A 17,700-nucleotide genomic window follows, 5' to 3' on the forward strand; every position below is an offset into this window, starting at 1 on the left:
GGCTTACGGCTTGCTCACTCCTTTCTCCGAACAAGGCTCCCCAAGGACTTAAGGCCTCTCATGGAGGAGCTAAGGATAGTGAATGAGCTAGCTAACGAGCTCGAGCTCTCCGCCTTGGAGGTCAATGATGATGATGACGATGACGATGATGATGGTGATGGGGATGAGGCCGAGACTGGTGATCATGACGATGTCAAGGTTGTTGACATAGATTAGGTTCCCCGACCCCGAGTTTTGAAGTTTTGTTTGTAAAGTACATTGCCCGATGTGGCCTATTGCCTATTTTTGGAAATGTGATCGACCTTGGTTTATTCTATTCTGTTTATACAAGATCGCGTATGATGGTTATTTATTACTAGTTTGATCGTTGAGACTTGCCTTCATTATAAGATCGTGCATGAGTTTTAAGTTCTTGTGTAGATGTTATGATCATGCATGGATCGTTAAAACATTAATTATTAGTATAGATTATATTTCACGACATAATTAACTCGAATGTTGACGTATATGGCTTAAGTGTGTGATAGCTCAAGGATATTGTATACCCTAATGATACGAATCGTCGACACTATGAATCAGATCGATCCTTGTACTTTGAAAATTGGGCTTCGATTTCAATGCTCGAAAATGTATTGTTAGGCTTCATCCTGTAAGAGGTCAACGAGTTCGAGTATTAGTGTCGTGTACTGTAAACTAATTTTTCAATTTCTCACATTGAGGAACGACCACTGGGTCGCTGATGATTTAAAGGATAAGCTCGGGCTTGCCCCTTTAAGGATAACATCGGGTATGATCTTGTATGGTAAACGTTATTTCATACCCGACCTCAATCTTAATATTCTTTGCTATGAGGGCATTCTGGGATCAAAGAGGTCGAGCCTAATGATCTCGACCTGTTGCCATTTAAGGTCTTGGCAGCATACATTTAGTTCTATTGGTCGAGTGTTGGCCGCATGCACGGAGCACTACTTTATGCTAGCTTGGTTATGTGTTAGTTGCATGTGCAGAGCATGGCCTTATGCTAACTTGGTTAGGTGTTAGCTACATGCGCGGAGCATGGCCTTATGCTAACTTAGTTAGGCATCAGCTGCATGCGCGGGGAACGTCCTTACGCTAATTTTATTTATAGGAAAGTAACAACATAAAGAAAAATTCGCGTTTCATTAAAAGAGCTCAAGGGCATTAATACCCGAGCTTATTGGAGCATGAACTGCTAGAGGGCGTTAGAGCCCAAAAATTAAAAATGAAATAAAGCAAACATAATGTGGGCATGCAAGCCTTGAAGGAAAATTTATAGATATAGCTAGTTACTTGTAATAAACTTTTAAATTGTTGGCGTTCCATGGCCTTGGGAGCGGCTTCCCCGATGTGTCCTGAGGTTGCAAGCTCCACATTTTAGTTTTCTTAAGACCTCGAAGGGTCCTTCCCATGTTGGTCCAAGCTTCCCTGGTAGGTGTCTAGCAACTTTCGCTTTTCTAAGGACAAGATCGCCAGCTCTAAACCTTCTCGTCTGGATCTTGTTGTTGAAGTACATTGCCGTTCTATTCTGATAATTTGCTGCCCTAAGTGAGGCTTGCTCTCTTACCTCTTCAAGCAAGTCAAGCTGTTCAGTAGTTTGTCTCTCCCTATTCATCTCGAGCTTCCTTATTATGGGGAGGTTGACCTCGATTGGAATGGTAGCCTCTATTCCAAAGGCGAGCATGAAGGGTGTGTCACTAGTTGCTGTCTTATGCGAAGTCCTGTAAGCCCACAGTCTAGAAGGCAGTTCATTAGGCTAGTCACCTTTGGCATCTCCTATTCTTGTTCGAAGGTCCTGCAATATGATCTGATTAGTTACTTCGACAAGCCCATTACTTTGTGGGTATGATGCCGAGGTTAAGCGATGATAAATTCCATGGTTGGCACAAAAGCTCCTGAACTGTGAATTATCGAATTGCCTTCCGTTATCTGTGATGAGGACTTTTGGTATTCCAAACCTGCATATAATAGACTTCCATATGAATGATCTGAGCTTCGGCTCTGAAATTGTTGCTAGTGGTTCAGCCTCTACCCACTTTGTGAAATACTCTATCGTCATAGCTACAAACTTTAATTGTCCTCAGGCCAAGGGGAACGGTCCAAGAATGTCGACTCCCCACTGTTCGAAGAGAGCTGAGTAATGAATAGAGATTAGCTCATCAGCGGGAGCATGTATGATGTTGCCAAATTTTTGGCACTTGTCACACTTCTGAATGTAATCTGCAGCATCTTTCTTCAAACTTGGCCAGTAGTACCCATACCTTATCAACTTATATGCAAGAGCTCGGACTCCTTGGTGAATTATACAAATGCCTTCATGAACTTCAGTCAAGGCTTGAAGAGACTCGGAAGGTTTGAGACATCTTAGATAGAGAAGTGTGAAACTTCTACGAAACAAGACTCTTTCGATTAGACAATATCTAGCAGCTCTATACCGAATGATTTTAGCAAGCCGAGGGTCTGCAGGTAGGTTGCCATTACTTATGTAATCAACTATTGGATCCATCCACGAAGGCTAATGGTCAATGTTCCTGACACTTGGCTTTTAAGCTATGCTGGGTTCTACAACTATCTTGACGTGCACGGTTCTATCGAGCCCTTCCACACCCATGAAGATGAGTCTGGATAATGCATCAGCTTTGGTGTTATCGACTTTGGCCACCTTCAGGATTTCACAACATATGAACTGCCTTTGAAGGTCATGTACTTCTAGGCAGTATAAGCTCATCTTCTCGTCCTTTCTTTCGAAAAACCCCTATATTTGCCTGACCACTAGCTGTGAGTCATTGAAAACTTTGACATGCTCTAACTCAAGATTTTTTTTCCAGTTCCAAGGCTATGATAACGGCTTCATACTCTGCTTCGTTGTTGGTGGCCTCAAATTCAAATATGAGCGCACATTGTATTTCTATAGCCTTGTCCGGGCTGGTGATGATGACGTCGACCCTCGAGCCCGAGCTATTGGATGCTCTATCCACAAAGATTTTCCATATTTTCCAAGTCGTGCTCGGGTCTTTGGCTTGTGTTTTTGAGGGCCTTGGAGTGAGCTCTACTAAGAAGTCAGACAAAGCTTGAGCCTTGATTGCAGGTCGTGGCTTAAACTCTATGTCAAATTAGCCAAGTTCAATTGCCCTTTCAACAGTCTTCCTGAGACGTCCGACTTCTGGAATATGTGTCTAAAAGGTTGGTTAGTGAGCACAAAAATTGGATGTGACTGAAAGTACGACCGTAACTTTCTGGTAGCCATTACCAAAGCGAGTGCGAGCTGTTCTGCAAGTGTGTATTGTGTTTCTACATCAAGGAGTATTTTACTTACATAATAGAGAGAATGTTGAACTCTTCTCCTTTACCAAGACTTCACTTACTACATTCTGAGAAACGACCAAGTATAATAGCAACATGTCACCGGGTTCGGGTTTGGTAAGGACTGGAGGTGTTGATAATGTCTACTTGAGCTCCTGAAAAGCTAAGTTGCATTCCTCGTTCCAGTTAAAACTTTTATTTTCCCTAAGTAGTGGTCCGCTGCTCAGGAAACAAACATGTTCAGTGCTACTACGCGACCTGTCAACTTCTGAATGTCCCTTTTGCACTTGTGGGCCTCCATACTCATTAGAGCTTGGATTTTATTGTGGTTTACCTCTATTCCTCTCTGCATGATCATAAAATCCAAAAACTTTCCAGACGCCACCCCAAACGCACACTTTGTAGGGTTGAGCTTCATGTTGTGCTTCCTCAATGTAGCAAACACTTCCTCAAGATCAGAGACATGACCATTCACCTGTTTGCTCTTAACCACCATATCATCCACATATGCTTCGACCGTTTTCCCAATTAATTCGGCGAAGATCTTGTTTACCAATCTTTGATACGTTGCTCCAGCATTCTTCAGCCCAAAGGGCATGATCCTATAGCAATAGATGGCTGAGTCTGTCATGAATAAGGTCTTCTCTTAGTCTTCTTCTGCCATGAGTATTTGGTAATATCTCGAAAAGGCATCTCAGAAATTGTACAGCATATAACCTGACGTGTTGTCCACGAGATTGTCAATTTGAGATAGAGGGTAACTGTCCTTGGGACATGCTTTATTCAGATCTGTGAAGTCAATACAGACTCGCCACTTCTTGTTAGCCTTTTTTACAAGAACTACATTGGCAAGCCAATCAGGATACTGTACTTCCCGAATGAGCTGTACCTTAGCAAGCTTAGCGATCTCTTCCTTTATGACATCTCGTCTTTCCGGTGTAAATTGGTTTTTCCTTTGCTTTACAGGTCTTGCCTCCGATTTTACATTCAATCTGTGCACCTCAACCTCTGGGTCAATTCTAGGCATGTCCTTAACATTTCAAACGAATACATCAATGTTGCGGAAGAGACAATTTAGTAGTTCAGACGTGACTGCTCTATCTAGCCCCCGATTGATTGTCACTTTCCTGCCAGGCTCGAGCTCGATCTCTTCCAATCCTTCCACCGGAGCCAGTCTCCGGTGATTTTCGTGCTCGAGCTTGAGCTCTGTAACTTGCATGATGTCACTCTTGATTTTTCAAATGCTAGTCACATAAAACCATCGTGCTATTGTTTGGCTGCCTCGAACTACCTCGATTCCATTACTCGTAGGAAACTTCATAGCTAGGTGGAAAGTTAAGACAATAGCTCAAATTCTGTTAAGCGGTGGTCTTCCCAATATGGCGTTGTAGGCCATTGGAGTACGGACAACTTCGAAAAGGCAACCCAACGATACCTTTCGGGGTGATGACCCCACCTCCAAACCCTTGGAGAGGCGTTTTCACTGGCCTAAGTTGTTCCGATGAGATCCCTATTTGAATAAAGGCTTCATGAGATAATACATCAGCTGCAATTCCGTTGTCTACCAGAATTGTCTTTACTTCAAAGTTGAGGATGATGGCCGATATGACCAGAGCATCATCATGAGGGAATGATATGCCTTCCAAGTCCTATGCTCCAAAAGTGATGTTCTCTGTAGAACCGATATCCGATCTTGAGATGATTGGAGGCTGCCTGGCATATTGTTTACGCCTGCTACTAGAATCTCTCCTCGAGGCTATTCCTCCGACAATAATATTGATAGTATCTGCAGTTGGTTGCTTGTTTCCCCGACCCTCTGGACCCTTGTCACTATTCTGATTATTCATTGGGCGCTTGTCATTGCTAACGTAAAAGCCCAAAAATTCCCTTTTTATAAGAGTTTCAATCTCTCGTTTTAAGGTGAAAACAATCTTCCATTGTATGTCCATGAACTCTGTGGAAATCATAGTACCTACTCTTATCACAAGTATCGGGTGGAGATCGCAATCTTGGAGGCCACTTAAGTTCCTTCAAATCCTTGATCTCCATCAGAATGTTGGACCTCGAGGTGTTCAAGCAGGTAAAGGATGTTGAGGAGGGGCCCTGCCTTGGCTTGACCCGAGGTACATCTTGTCTGAGACTTGACTCATGCGGCCTTTTTTGATCCAACTTTCTTGATGAGGAAACTTCTCTTTTTGGGGCCATGGTTTCTTCCATATTGATATATTTCTCATCTCGTGTGAGTAGCTCGGTTACGGACTTCGATGGGGTCTTAGACAAAGACATCTTGAATGCTTCACACTTAACGACGTATGTCAAAGATGAGACTGCGACAGTGATATGTAGATTGGTCATCTGAAGCCTTTCTTTATTGACCCTGGTCATGAAATTGCTCAGTGTCTCGTTGGGTCTTTGACGCATCTGTGTGAGTGATGCGACTGTCTTTCTAATTCGCTTGCTGCTTGCAAAGAAAGCGGAGAACTTATCGGCCAAATCTGAGAAGTGGGCAATAGAGTTGGGTTCCAATGTGGAAAACCAATCTCTAGCTGCGTTTGTGAGGGTCTGAGGGAAGGTCTTGCATATCACTGCATCTGGTGCAACCTGTAAGTTCATGATATTGGTGTACGCATTGAGATGATTGATGGGGTCGGTTGTCCCATCGTACTCCTTTATCCGAGGATACTTGAACCTATCCGGGAGAGGATACGAGAGAACTTTCGGAGTGAACGACGTATTAGGGGTAAATCCCGCTGCTGCCCAAGTATTTTGTTGCATACCCACTGCTATCCTTTCTTGAATAATTCTAGCAAGTTCAGCGGAGTCCATTGTGACGGACCTCAAACTTGAAACCACTTGCGGTGCACCTGAAGTTCCAATCCTACCATCATCATGAGTTGTACGTTGAACTCAAGCTCAGGCATTTGCCATAAAACCACCTTCGGGTGTTGGAGTATGTGACGGGTACGAATTTCTTTGGCTTAATAATCGGGTTAATGCAGCAACCTGCTGACAAAGTTCCTCAAAAGCTCCGGTGAAAACAACAGCTTGAAGAGATGCTGGCATCTTTGACGATTCTTCTTGAGGGACATGGCGTTCCTCAGGAGGAGAAGGGTTATCCGGGACGGATGAGCTTGCCGGAGGAAGACCTGAACGTGTATTGACCATGGCTTTTAATAGTGCTTCCTATATACGGCGCCAATGATGCTACCAAAAAATAGTACCTGAAAGATCTCGAACTTGATGATCGAATTTTGAACTTTGATGAGCACAAACAATCTTTGAATAGCTGCAACAAAGGCAACGAGGTGTATGCTCGTCGCACATTCGATGCTTAGTGCGTGAAGCTATAAACTGGAAATAATGAAAAACGTACCTCAAGAATAAGCCCGGATTATGTATTTATAGGTGCCGATGATACAGTCCTAGAAAGACTTAGCCATGTGTGATCCTTACCCTTGTAGGATAAGGAGTTAGTGTTTTATTCCAAGTATTCAACCATTGTTTGAATTGAAAAAGGAGTCTAGCTAGGTAAGAATTGTAGGTTGGGTAGAATTTGTGTTCCCATAGGTCGTCAAAAAGACCTCTCATGACGACACAGAGTCCTAATCTAAGTACCCCGACCTCAGACTGGGAGTTTTGAGGGGGGACAAGATCGAGGTAACGTGGTCGAGGTTGAGACCGGGTAATTCTGGGATGATCAGGATGGATTGACACAAAACATGAAAATGATTAAGATATTTTATGTCATTTTCCTTAAAAACGTATTTTGATACGTACATCAGAATTAATTAATAAATGTTTTTGTAACTCAATTAAAAAGTTAAAAGTTAAAAATGAAGTACGCCCCACGTGTGTATATCTTCCCCAGATATTATCCTCACATTTCACTCCTATCTCCCCACTTGCTATCTCTTTCTTTCTCGACAACATTACTTAAACACTTGTCAATTGGGCCCTTTGCACGTGGTAGCCACGCGCCTGATCGCTGTGACCTACGTCGCCTGCGCGTCACGTTAGTGGTCTCTATTTTACCAAACTTCTTCTGGATTAGCCAAAAATCACGAAACAACCTCGATTTTTGGGCATCTTTTCTGGACAACTTTTCGATCTATTTTTCTGCTTCGTTTCTACCGCCTCTCTGGTCGATTTTTGGTTAGTTTTTCAAGCCAAACCACCATCTTGAAGCTTTGATATCAATTATCGCGGAAAGCTTGCTCCAAGGATCATCAAATCAATTTTTTTCAAGCTCAATTTCAAATTACCTTTCTCACCAAACAACCGATCCAAATGGCTCCAATCCACAACCAATATATTTACTTTGTGGCTTCTCAATCTTACCCACAAAAAATAAGATAATGGTGATGATTGATAACTACAATGGCAAGAAGAAAACACCACGAAATGAGGCAAGGAAGAGACCACGAAGTGAAAAGGAAATCACCAATTTTGGCACCACAAAGGCAGCCGATTTTTCCCTTCTATGGCAGCCATGTTTTCTCGTCTCAAACTTTCAAACACAAAAATCTCACATTCAAAAATGGCTAGTGTAAGCTCATATAAGTAGGGTTAAGTCAGGCTTTTAGTTGGACCAATAATAAGGTGAAATGAGCCTAGATATAAAGTCATCAAAGAAGTAATATAAATGGGCTGAGTAGAACCTTTGAACTTAGTTGTTGATAATTATTTCACTCATCGGTCGAGGCATGTGAAATATATTCTCACGTCTAACTTCATGATCCAAGGTTTTATATGGTATCAAAATCCAACAATATAGAAAACAATAAATTAAAAAATTATGTAAGGGATAACTATAACATTCATACTAGTGTTATTTAGAGGATGTTTGAGAGACATTTTTATGTAGAAACGCATTTTTGAATAATAAATTGATGAGAAATGTGTGGTTGAAAAATAAGAAAAAATTTTTATTTACGTATAATATTATTTTAATAAAGAATGTGTGGTTGAAAAGAAGAGAGAAAAATACATTTTGAAAAAAATGGATACCAAACGAGGCCTTAAATTATTTATTCCCTTATAAGTATTAATACTTTTTCATTAGCCCACGTTTGACCATTTTTTTTTCTTTAACAATTCTTTAAACTCATTTGGGATTCATAATTTTTATCAATTTTTTAATCACAAATTTATTCAAATTTTTAATTTTTAATTGAACCAAACATGAACTTTATAATTTATATATATTTGCTAAGAATAATAGACACAAGGAAAAAATAAAAATTGCTTTTGCAAATAATTAATGCATTTCCAAATTGAAAGGTAAAAAAAATATATAACAAATTGACAAAAATTTCTCAAATTAGATATAAAAACGTATTATTATTCATAAATAAGCCGAATAGAAATAATATTTTTCAAAAAGGAACTCTTCAAAAGGTGTCAACATTGTCACATTATCAAGTTCATGAATTTTGTTATTTGTACATAGTTAATCACTCTGTACAAGTGTCAAATGTAGTGTTGGCAGCACCGCATTGGCTGCCAACACTGCATTTTTGGACTTCTCCCAATGATAAGATGTCACAACAAAGTTCTTCATTCCCTTGTCTCCTTTACTACGCCCCTGTTTGATCCCTATTATTTTCTATTAAATTATTATTCATTTTCTCTTTAATTTTATCTACTATACATTCTACAATAAAATAATACTATACATATATCTTTTTTTCAGTCACATATCCTTCAAAATCACAACTTGGAATAATAGGCTACCTTGCCACTTGCTCTCGTCACAACTTGGAATAATAGGCTACCTTGCCACTTTCTCTGGAAATATGTCGACATCTCTCTCTCTCCATTGACACGTTTGAAAATTATGTCGACATCTCACTCTATCTCTCTCTCCATTTTCAATTGTAGTTACGTATCCATACACTTCTATGATATATATGTGTAATTCGGAGATTCGTGTTGTTTGAGAGCTAGAGTAATTGAATAGAAAGGCTCCTAAAAAGAATACGATTCACTTCTTGGTTCCTGCTAATGTCATTCTTTGAGGTTTCATTTTTGTCTATACTAATCTGAAGCAAATCGTTTTTTTTTTTTTTTTGTTCTTTTTGGCTACTCTTTCTCTAGAAAGTTACGATTTGATGCCTTTTTAATTGGATTAATTTGGGAATTATTGAACAGAATCTCTTTCCAGGGCTTTGGTTCGGGGAAATTGGAGAAAAAGTTGGGGTTTATTCAGGTGAAATTAATTACAAGAGCCCTTTTGATGTCCTATTTCTTTTTGCAAAAGGGAAAAAAGATTGAATTCTGAATAGTAGGTTTTGCTTGATCTGGTTTGCTATTTGTCGAGAATTTTACGTATTTCTGTAATGTAAGAGTTTTGTTGTATGGTGTCCAATCGATAAATTGCAGAGTATCTAATTGTACTGATAGAACGAAGCATTGTGATAATGTGTGAGTTTATTTAATCTTGCTCCATGTACATTAGTTTTGACATCATGGATGACATTTTTGTGAGTTGAGAGTTTTTTATACATTGATATTAACAACACTATAAACAAATAATGTCACAGATTTTGACAATTCACACATTTTCATCTAGGAATATGCATCTAGATTAATTCGAGTTTATTTTTGTTCATGCGTGATTGATTGTTCTATCACATGTTTCGATCTTTGTATGTGCAAGAAAAGTTTCATGTTGCTTTTGATTGTATCATTCTTTTGTCAATTATATTCCCATATTTGTAATCAGATTCAAGATCCCTTATTAAGGTTCTTTGTAGATTGATTATCATCTGGCATTTCCTTTTTTACCAATCTAGAATATCTTAAGGGAATTCTATCTTATAATCCTCATGAAAATTAATTTGCCTTTTCAAAGGATTTTATTTATTTATTTATTTATTTTTATTTTTTATGTTGTGGAGAAGTATGCTTGTTTGCCTGCATAGTTTAGGGAAACTAAGAAATTGTTGGTGTGTTTTTGCTATCTCATTAGAGTACTCAGCTCTTATGGTTTTTCTGATTTCTGTATAAATGAGCTGTGTTTCTTGAATTCTTTCATAATCTATGAAATTTTTCTGCCTTATGGGGAAAAAAATAGTCTGTTTAGTGCACATTTTCTTGAATTATCCTTCAAGCAATCGGTAAAATTTAAAAGCTCTAATTTTCTGGAATTTGCTTTGTTTCCGAGTTTGTACAGACTCCTTTCTTCAGAATCTTTCTCAATCCATGTCAAACTCCACTTGTGGCAGTGCTGATGAATATTCTGAGGGATGTCACAATGACTCCTTTGCTCTCATCTTTAAAATGGTGGCAATCGCTGTCATTCTCATTGCTGGAATTTGTGGTGTTGCCATTCCATTGGTTGGTAAGAAGCGCCGGTTCCTCCAAACAGACTCGAACCTCTTTGTTGCTGCAAAAGCCTTTGCTGCTGGTGTCATTCTTGCCACTGGCTTTGTCCACATGTTACCGGATGCCACATCTGCACTGACAAATTCTTGTCTCCCAAAATTCCCGTGGTCAAAATTTCCATTTTCTGGGTTTGTTGCAATGATTGCCTCTTTGGCTACATTGCTGGTTGATTTTCTGGGGACTCAGTACTATGAGAGGAAACAGGAGAATGAGAGTCCTAATGTTGAGTTTGATTCATCGGACATGGTGTCCGAATTTGGGATTGTTCCAGTAGAGAAAAAGAGGGGGAGTGCAAAGGTGTTTGGGGAAGAGGAAGGGGGTGCAATGCATATTGTGGGGATGCGTGCACATGCGGCACACCATAGACACAGCCACCGACAAGAAGAGGGGGCATGCGAAGGGCGCGTAAAGGAACATGCACACGGTCATTCACATTCACATGCGATCAGTGGTTGGGATGAGGAAGGTGGTCTCAGGCACATTGTTGTTTCACAGGTGAATATATTCCTTTTTTTGGGGCAGTCGTCATGTCCTAGATATAATCTTGGCAACCCTTTAACATTTGTGGTCATTAGTTCTGTCTTAGTAATAAATCAACACATTCTGTTGTAATAAAATTGAGGCTTGGTTCAATTGGAGAAGGGCACTTTTGTGGGAGACCATTCGAATGATTGAATTGTATAACTTCTTTTTTATCTCCTCAATTGAACCTAAAAGACACTTCAATGTTTGAACTTTGGCTTCTTGTTCACTTCCTTTTCAGCACATATTCTTTTGATGACCTGGACATGTAATTTTCAGGTAAGAATCTAGAGTTCTCGTTTTAATCTTTACATTAGTGCATCCCTTGTTTGAAAAGAATGTATGCTAATATTCAAACGAATAGTATCTGAGTATTCAAATGGTGAAGAAACCATGTATTCTTCCTAATATCGAAATTGGATATACATAAGAGGCGAAATTTACACGAACACAAGGATCTCTAACACACATTTTTATGTAGTACAAGAAATTATGATTAACTTTCTGAGCCCTTCAATGCCTTTCTTGCTGGAAGCTGAGATAGAATAAAGTATTAACAATGGGTTAATAGGAGTCCATGATTTGCAAGTGCCACAGGAAAAGAATGCTGGGCAAAAAGAGCAGGTGGATGTCAAAGTTTCAAAAAAATTGACCTTGATGCGATTCATCACAAACCAAAATTAATATGGCTTGTTGTATAGGATCCGATTGCATCATATCTTCCAGTGCATTTGGTGATTGACTGAACGAAGTAGCAAAATAAGCTTCATATTGCCAGCTCAAAGTTTGCTAGGAATAGGTCTTTTAATTGGATTGTTTATTTGTTTGATTGTTTGTCGTTTTCTGTTCCAAATATCGTCTTTCATTCCCTATTTAGGTCAGATGGTGCTGCTCGATGCTATCTCCACCCCTATTCACCCCATTGTTTTCCACGTTATGATTAGAATAATGGACTTGTAACGTCTATTCTTCTTCATTACAGGTTCTGGAACTCGGAATAGTATCACACTCCGTGATCATCGGACTCTCTCTAGGAGTCTCGCGCAATCCATGTACAATAAGACCCTTGATCGGAGCATTATCATTCCATCAGTTCTTTGAAGGGTTTGCTCTAGGAGGATGCATTTCACAGGCCAAATTTACGAGCCTTCGTGCAACCCTTATGGCATGCTTTTTTGCCTTAACGACCCCATTGGGAATAGCTGTTGGAACTGGCATTTCTTCGATTTACAATCCTAATAGCCCGAGAGCTCTGGTAATTGAGGGCATTTTTGATTCAATATCTGCTGGAATTCTTGTATACATGGCTCTTGTGGATTTGATTGCAGCTGATTTCCTGAGTAAGAGGATGAGCTGCAACTTGAAGCTCCAAATAGTGTCTTATTTTGCACTCTTCATTGGGGCGGGACTGATGTCTTCTCTTGCCTTGTGGGCTTGACTAGTCTCGTTTAGACGTCGTTTCTTTTTGCTGTTAGATTAATAGAGGCTAGAGATTATCACGAGAAATTGTGTTGTATTTAAGGTTATTTTGACTCTTCCTGTGATGTTTTTCCTAGTAAAAGCATCTAATGTGATGGGCGTTCCGACTGAGAAGGTTTCCAGCTCCTTTGTGCAAGTTAATTAGCAGAATTTTCAACGTTATGAGGACATACAAAATCGATCAAGATGAATTATGCTCCTGTTTGGTGGGATTAAAATAAGATTTTTAATAGATTTTAATAAGAGTTGATGAAATGTAAAGTTGTGGGCCATGAAATATATGTTTAAAATTAATTGATGATTTTTGACTTAGATTATAATCCCTACCAAATTTGTGGATATTATATTTTACAAGAGATCTAAGATGATGATAATCGAGCTTACAAGTTCGACCAAAGATGTTGAATATAAGTACTAGAAAAAAAAATGTAAGATTTGTTGTGGGATTAAGGGACAAGCCTTTATGTTAAAGTTAGAGGTGTTGGAAAATCCCAATCTTCTTGGTGTGCACAGTAAAAACTACACATCACCTTTTGCCTCATATGATCTATGGACTATAGATCATAAGATTAACATATGATTGACTTACAAGTTATAATTTCACATACGCCTAATTCACCAAAATGCCACGCGCACTCTTTCACAGTCACCTTCCAGTCACCACATCTGACCACCACCCAACAGCCACGGCTGACCACCAGTATTCCAAGTCAGTAAAGACCAAAAAGCCCCTGACTTTATCACTCCCACCGCACACTCCCCTGCCTATTTGTGTCATTTCAGCCCTCTGCCTTCTCATAGGTGTCGCCGGAGTCGTATTCTTTTTCCTCGCAGTCCTCCGCCCCAGACCCACCCCCGTCTTCCGCTGCGGCCGCATCGAGGACACCTTTCGCGCATTCTACTCAGGCCAACTTGGTGGCGCAGCAGCCGGAGACTCCGGCGTCGCTGACCGGCCAAAAGTCCATGGGTTCGTCGGAATCCAAACCGGGTTCTCCTCCGGCGATCGCCGCAAGGCTTTGAGGAGTACTTGGTTCCCTTCTGATCCTGAGAATCTTCTCAGGTAATATTCATTAATTAAATGTCTGAAAATGCTTCTTTTTTTTTTTTCCTCCATCATCTGGTATTGTTGTTTTGTGTTGTATGACTTAAATTCGTAGAACAATATAGTATCAATTAGTAGCAGCAATGTAAATAGTCAATGAAAATGATGAGTGGCCATGAATGTGGAATTCACAATTAAATATTGAACGAACGTGTTTGTCGGTGCTTAAAAGTACAAAAATAAGTTTTGTTAGTAAAAAATATTTCCAAATTTACATTTGACAAAATAATTAACTTGAAAATAAGTTTACCTCACTTTCACGAAAGCCAGACGTGTTGAAAATCTAATCTTGTTTTGGTGGATGAAATTCAATGTGAAACTTGAGAAGCTTGGTAGTGTTTATTTGTGGGAAAATTCATCTTATGCAGAATAAGAAATGGATTCAGGATCTAGTGAGTTGGGGAGATCTGATCAGTCTTTCTTGAGAAATAATGAATGTCTTCTGTTCTTTCTTACTCGTTACCCAAAAATAGAGAAAATAAACAATATATTTATATATTCTTGTTCTTAAATTTTGATGAAATTATTTGGTGAAAATGGGGGATAAAAACTCTGTCACCCAATTAGTGTTATGGTTGAATCTGATCTTTTATTGGGGTTGAAGGAAGCTCTTTTTCCCAGAAAATAATTTGCGATGATAGAGAATTGAGCATGAATTTCATGGATTGTATCTATAAGTTTCTCATTTTCCATTTCCAATAATAAATTGCTGTTCAAACTGTGATATGAGACACGGTTCTGTACTCTGATGTGCTCTGATTTGAACCAGAATCAATTTGGGATAATTAAATTTCAGAGTCCAAATTTGAATGGCTTTACTCTCATGTCTCTTCCAAAAACATTGACGATATTTTCTTATTATGTTTCTAATTTGTATAGGTTGGAGCAGGCTACTGGTCTGGCCTTTAGATTTGTAATTGGACGGTCTAAAGATGCGAAGAGGATGGAAAATCTCGAGAAAGAAATTGAGAAGTACAGGGATTTTATGATTATAGATGTTGAGGAAGAATACTCAAAACTTCCACACAAGACGTAAGATCAAGCTTCGACTTTTTTTTTTTTTTTTTTTTTTGGTTAACTGATATTTGGATTGCTCGTGCTTATGTAATGATGCTAATTTTTTAATGCAGGTTGGTATTTTTTAAAGCTGCTTTTAAGCTGTTTGAAGCAGATTATTATGTTAAAGCCGATGATGACATTTATTTGCGCCCTGGTGAAATATTTCTACACTATATCTGTTGCCTGGAATTTGGTGTTTTTGTGCTTCAATGCTAAAATATTGTTAATTTCAGATCGACTAGCAACTCTTCTGGCAAAAGAGAGAACCGATCCAAGGACATACATTGGCTGTATGAAGAAAGGACCAGTCATTACTGACCCAAAAATGAAGTGGTAAATATATCTGCAAGTTTTCATTTCTATGACTAGCTCTCTACTAGTACTGGACATAAAAGTTGTGGATCATCTTGACTACAATTTACCTAAAGTCGTCTAACATAAAAAACAAAATTTCAGGTATGAGAAATCTGGACATCTAATCGGAAATGAATACTTCTCACATGCTTATGGTCCTATCTATGTTCTTTCTGCAGAGGTGGTGGCATCACTGGCAATTGCTAGGAACAACAGGTTTGTCTATTTATTGATTTTATGCTCTATAGATGCGTGCATTCATTTTTCTTTCACCTATAGTGCTTTTATGGTAAAAATGAACTCAACAATTCCTTATTTCCGCTAGCATTCATTTTTCTTTCACCTATAGTGCTTTTATGGTAAAAATCAACTCAACAATTCCTTATTTCCGCTAGGGATTAAAACCTAATCTCAATTAGGAAAGCAATTTTAAGCAAAACAGTCAGAGACAAGAATTACAGAAATTATTGGTTTTCACGATATTGGAGATAAAGTGTACAAACATTTCCTCACGTTCTCTCCCCATGTCAGACAAAAATGGCCCCATACAAGTACTTTATATATATGATTAGACAATTTGGTATAGGCCATTAGAATCCTGTTTCTCCATCCTTCTGATTTGTCATCTCAGCCTATTCCATAATCCATTGTTCAGATATGCAGTGATTATACTAGCGTCGTTTGCCAAGTCCACTTGCTTTCAGGTAATTCATACAGCTTCCATTACTGAGTAGGGACATTGTAACTGAATGATGGATTGTGGCTTCTTGTGGACTGGAGGCTGTCTATTATTGTAACCGATAGACGTGTCTAAATTTTGGTGCAAAATGAACACAAATGTGGAATTGAGGACAAATGTTTCCATTCTCTTTAATCAAACTATTTTATATTATGCTTTCAAGTAATCTAGAATAAAATAATTCAACCCTTCTTAAAGGTTGTGTTCTCAATTACCTAGTTGAGCTATTCACAAAAACTGCTTTGCTGTTCAAGCATGTATCCATAGGTGTAAAGAGGATCTGCCAGCCTCCTTTTGAGGTGATCCATACTGGACTCTTTTTAAGCAGGCTGGGTCCGGTCCTACAGCCCCATAAAATTTTTCGTTTGCATGTGTTTATTTTTTGTTCGAAAAGATATAGGCCCGCCACGTAGGCTGCAGGTCCTTACATCCAGTCCACGCCTAGGGCATGCCTGGAGCCCAGTACATTTTGGACCCCCTAGAAGTATCACAATAAAATTATGGAAGCTATATGTGTTCTCTCAGTTGTTGGCTCTCTTTTAAACTATAAGAAACAAACTTACTTTCCCCATTGTTATTTTCTATTTGAGTCACCATCTTCAGTTTCTGCTGTTCTCTTTTTTGACATTTAGAACTTTTGTTTGACATATATTTTGCTCTCTTATAGATAATGTGGTGATGGAATGTGCCTTTTTTTCCCACATTAATCATTCAATTCTGTAAGTGATGGAATTGCTAATATCTCCATCGAACTAAATTATCAGAATCTGTCTGGTTACTTTAAGTGTGACTGCATTTGTAAGATCTTCCTACATTTCGGGTTGGAGGGTTTGGGAGAAGGGAGAGAGATACGTCATATTTTTTATGACTTATGCCATCAAAGCATTTTTGCCTAAGTGTAGAAGTTACCTTTTAATTAACATTTTTTTTTTTGCCAAACATGTTTAGGGTTTTTTAGAAGTCGCACTTTTTCTTTTTTTTTTTTGGATTTTAAGTACAAAGTCTTTCTTTTGTTTGAGTTAAAGAAATTAACTTCTCTCTCTAAGCTTAGCTAAGCACACCACTAATGTGCTGTTAGGATCATTCAATCTGCGTATTCGCATCCTCGTTTTTACATGATTCAATTTGTATGCTTTTGATGTTCAGCTTGAGAATGTTCAACAATGAAGACGTCACAATCGGATCTTGGATGCTTGCTATGAATGTCCATCACGAAAATAACAGGGCATTGTGTGATCCTCGATGCACGCCCACATCTATTGCAGTTTGGGACATACCAAAATGTTCAGGTATGTTACAACTGTAACATACTTTCACTATGTTATATTTGGTTACATGTCTAAACTGTTTGCTTGTGTCATTTGACATACATATAATAAATGTACAAAGCAAATTGAATTGCTTGTGTGTTTGTCTAACCTCAAGGACAATTATTGGATTAAACTGAAATCAACAGAATTCCCACTCGAAAAAAATACTCATATCTCAGTTTACTCGTCAATTTCTTTACATCAAATTCACTTTCTGTTTGCTCATTAGCTGACATGTTCACTAAGTGTCTCCATGTATGGATTTTGTAACCTCAAGGGCAGTATTTTGATTATGACAAAAATCACAGATTTTGTATGACGGGAGTTTTTTGGAACCTGCTTTCTATCATTATATTTACTTCTCTTGCAATTTCTGATTGCTAGTTATACATCAACAATTCTAGGATACCCCCCCCCCCCCCCACCTC

General features: G+C 38.8%; 3 protein-coding genes across 3 annotated transcripts in view; 2 read left to right on the forward strand and 1 right to left on the reverse strand.

Moving 5' to 3' along the window:
• Positions 1 to 4,679: 4,679 nt before the first annotated feature.
• LOC111398127 lies at positions 4,680 to 6,147 on the reverse strand. The gene is made up of 3 exons (XM_023025079.1): positions 5,294 to 6,147; positions 5,003 to 5,184; positions 4,680 to 4,960 (listed from the first exon to the last, which is right to left on the reverse strand). Exons 1-3 carry the CDS (start codon positions 6,145 to 6,147, stop codon positions 4,680 to 4,682), a joined length of 1,317 nt encoding a protein of 438 aa, XP_022880847.1.
• Positions 6,148 to 9,080: 2,933 nt separating this feature from the next.
• Positions 9,081 to 12,844, forward strand: LOC111397591 (zinc transporter 4, chloroplastic). The gene is made up of 4 exons (XM_023024587.1): positions 9,081 to 9,339; positions 9,472 to 9,529; positions 10,496 to 11,202; positions 12,212 to 12,844. Exons 1-4 carry the CDS (start codon positions 9,325 to 9,327, stop codon positions 12,665 to 12,667), a joined length of 1,236 nt encoding a protein of 411 aa, XP_022880355.1. The 5' UTR covers positions 9,081 to 9,324; the 3' UTR covers positions 12,668 to 12,844.
• A 353-nt stretch (positions 12,845 to 13,197) lies between these two features.
• LOC111397592 (probable beta-1,3-galactosyltransferase 12) overlaps positions 13,198 to 17,700 on the forward strand; it is a 5,541-nt gene continuing 1,038 nt past the window's right edge. The window contains exons 1-6 of the mRNA XM_023024588.1: positions 13,198 to 13,768; positions 14,690 to 14,842; positions 14,941 to 15,023; positions 15,103 to 15,202; positions 15,326 to 15,439; positions 17,109 to 17,251. Coding sequence (XP_022880356.1) covers positions 13,332 to 13,768; positions 14,690 to 14,842; positions 14,941 to 15,023; positions 15,103 to 15,202; positions 15,326 to 15,439; positions 17,109 to 17,251 — 1,030 coding nt within the window. The 5' untranslated portion in view covers positions 13,198 to 13,331. The remainder of the gene's footprint in view (positions 13,769 to 14,689; positions 14,843 to 14,940; positions 15,024 to 15,102; positions 15,203 to 15,325; positions 15,440 to 17,108; positions 17,252 to 17,700) is intronic.

The sequence above is a fragment of the Olea europaea genome, chromosome 7 (assembly GCF_002742605.1).
Source record: "Olea europaea var. sylvestris chromosome 7, O_europaea_v1, whole genome shotgun sequence".
NCBI classification, from domain to species: Eukaryota; Viridiplantae; Streptophyta; class Magnoliopsida; order Lamiales; family Oleaceae; genus Olea; species Olea europaea.

Bases quoted from the DNA above. Each gene is read 5' to 3' on its own strand.
- LOC111398127 (XM_023025079.1), bottom strand. From the start codon at position 6,147: ATGGACTCCGCTGAACTTGCTAGAATTATTCAAGAAAGGATAGCAGTG. The intron at 5,185-5,293 runs GTACTATGATTT...CTTTTACGTTAG, and splicing joins GATACTTGTGATAAGAGTAG to CAATGACAAGCGCCCAATGA. The intron at 4,961-5,002 runs GTTCTACAGAGA...AGGACTTGGAAG, and splicing joins CATCTCAAGATCGGATATCG to GCATATCATTCCCTCATGAT.
- LOC111397591 (XM_023024587.1), top strand. The intron at 9,530-10,495 runs GTGAAATTAATT...GAGTTTGTACAG, and splicing joins AAAAGTTGGGGTTTATTCAG to ACTCCTTTCTTCAGAATCTT. The intron at 11,203-12,211 runs GTGAATATATTC...TCTTCATTACAG, and splicing joins GGCACATTGTTGTTTCACAG to GTTCTGGAACTCGGAATAGT.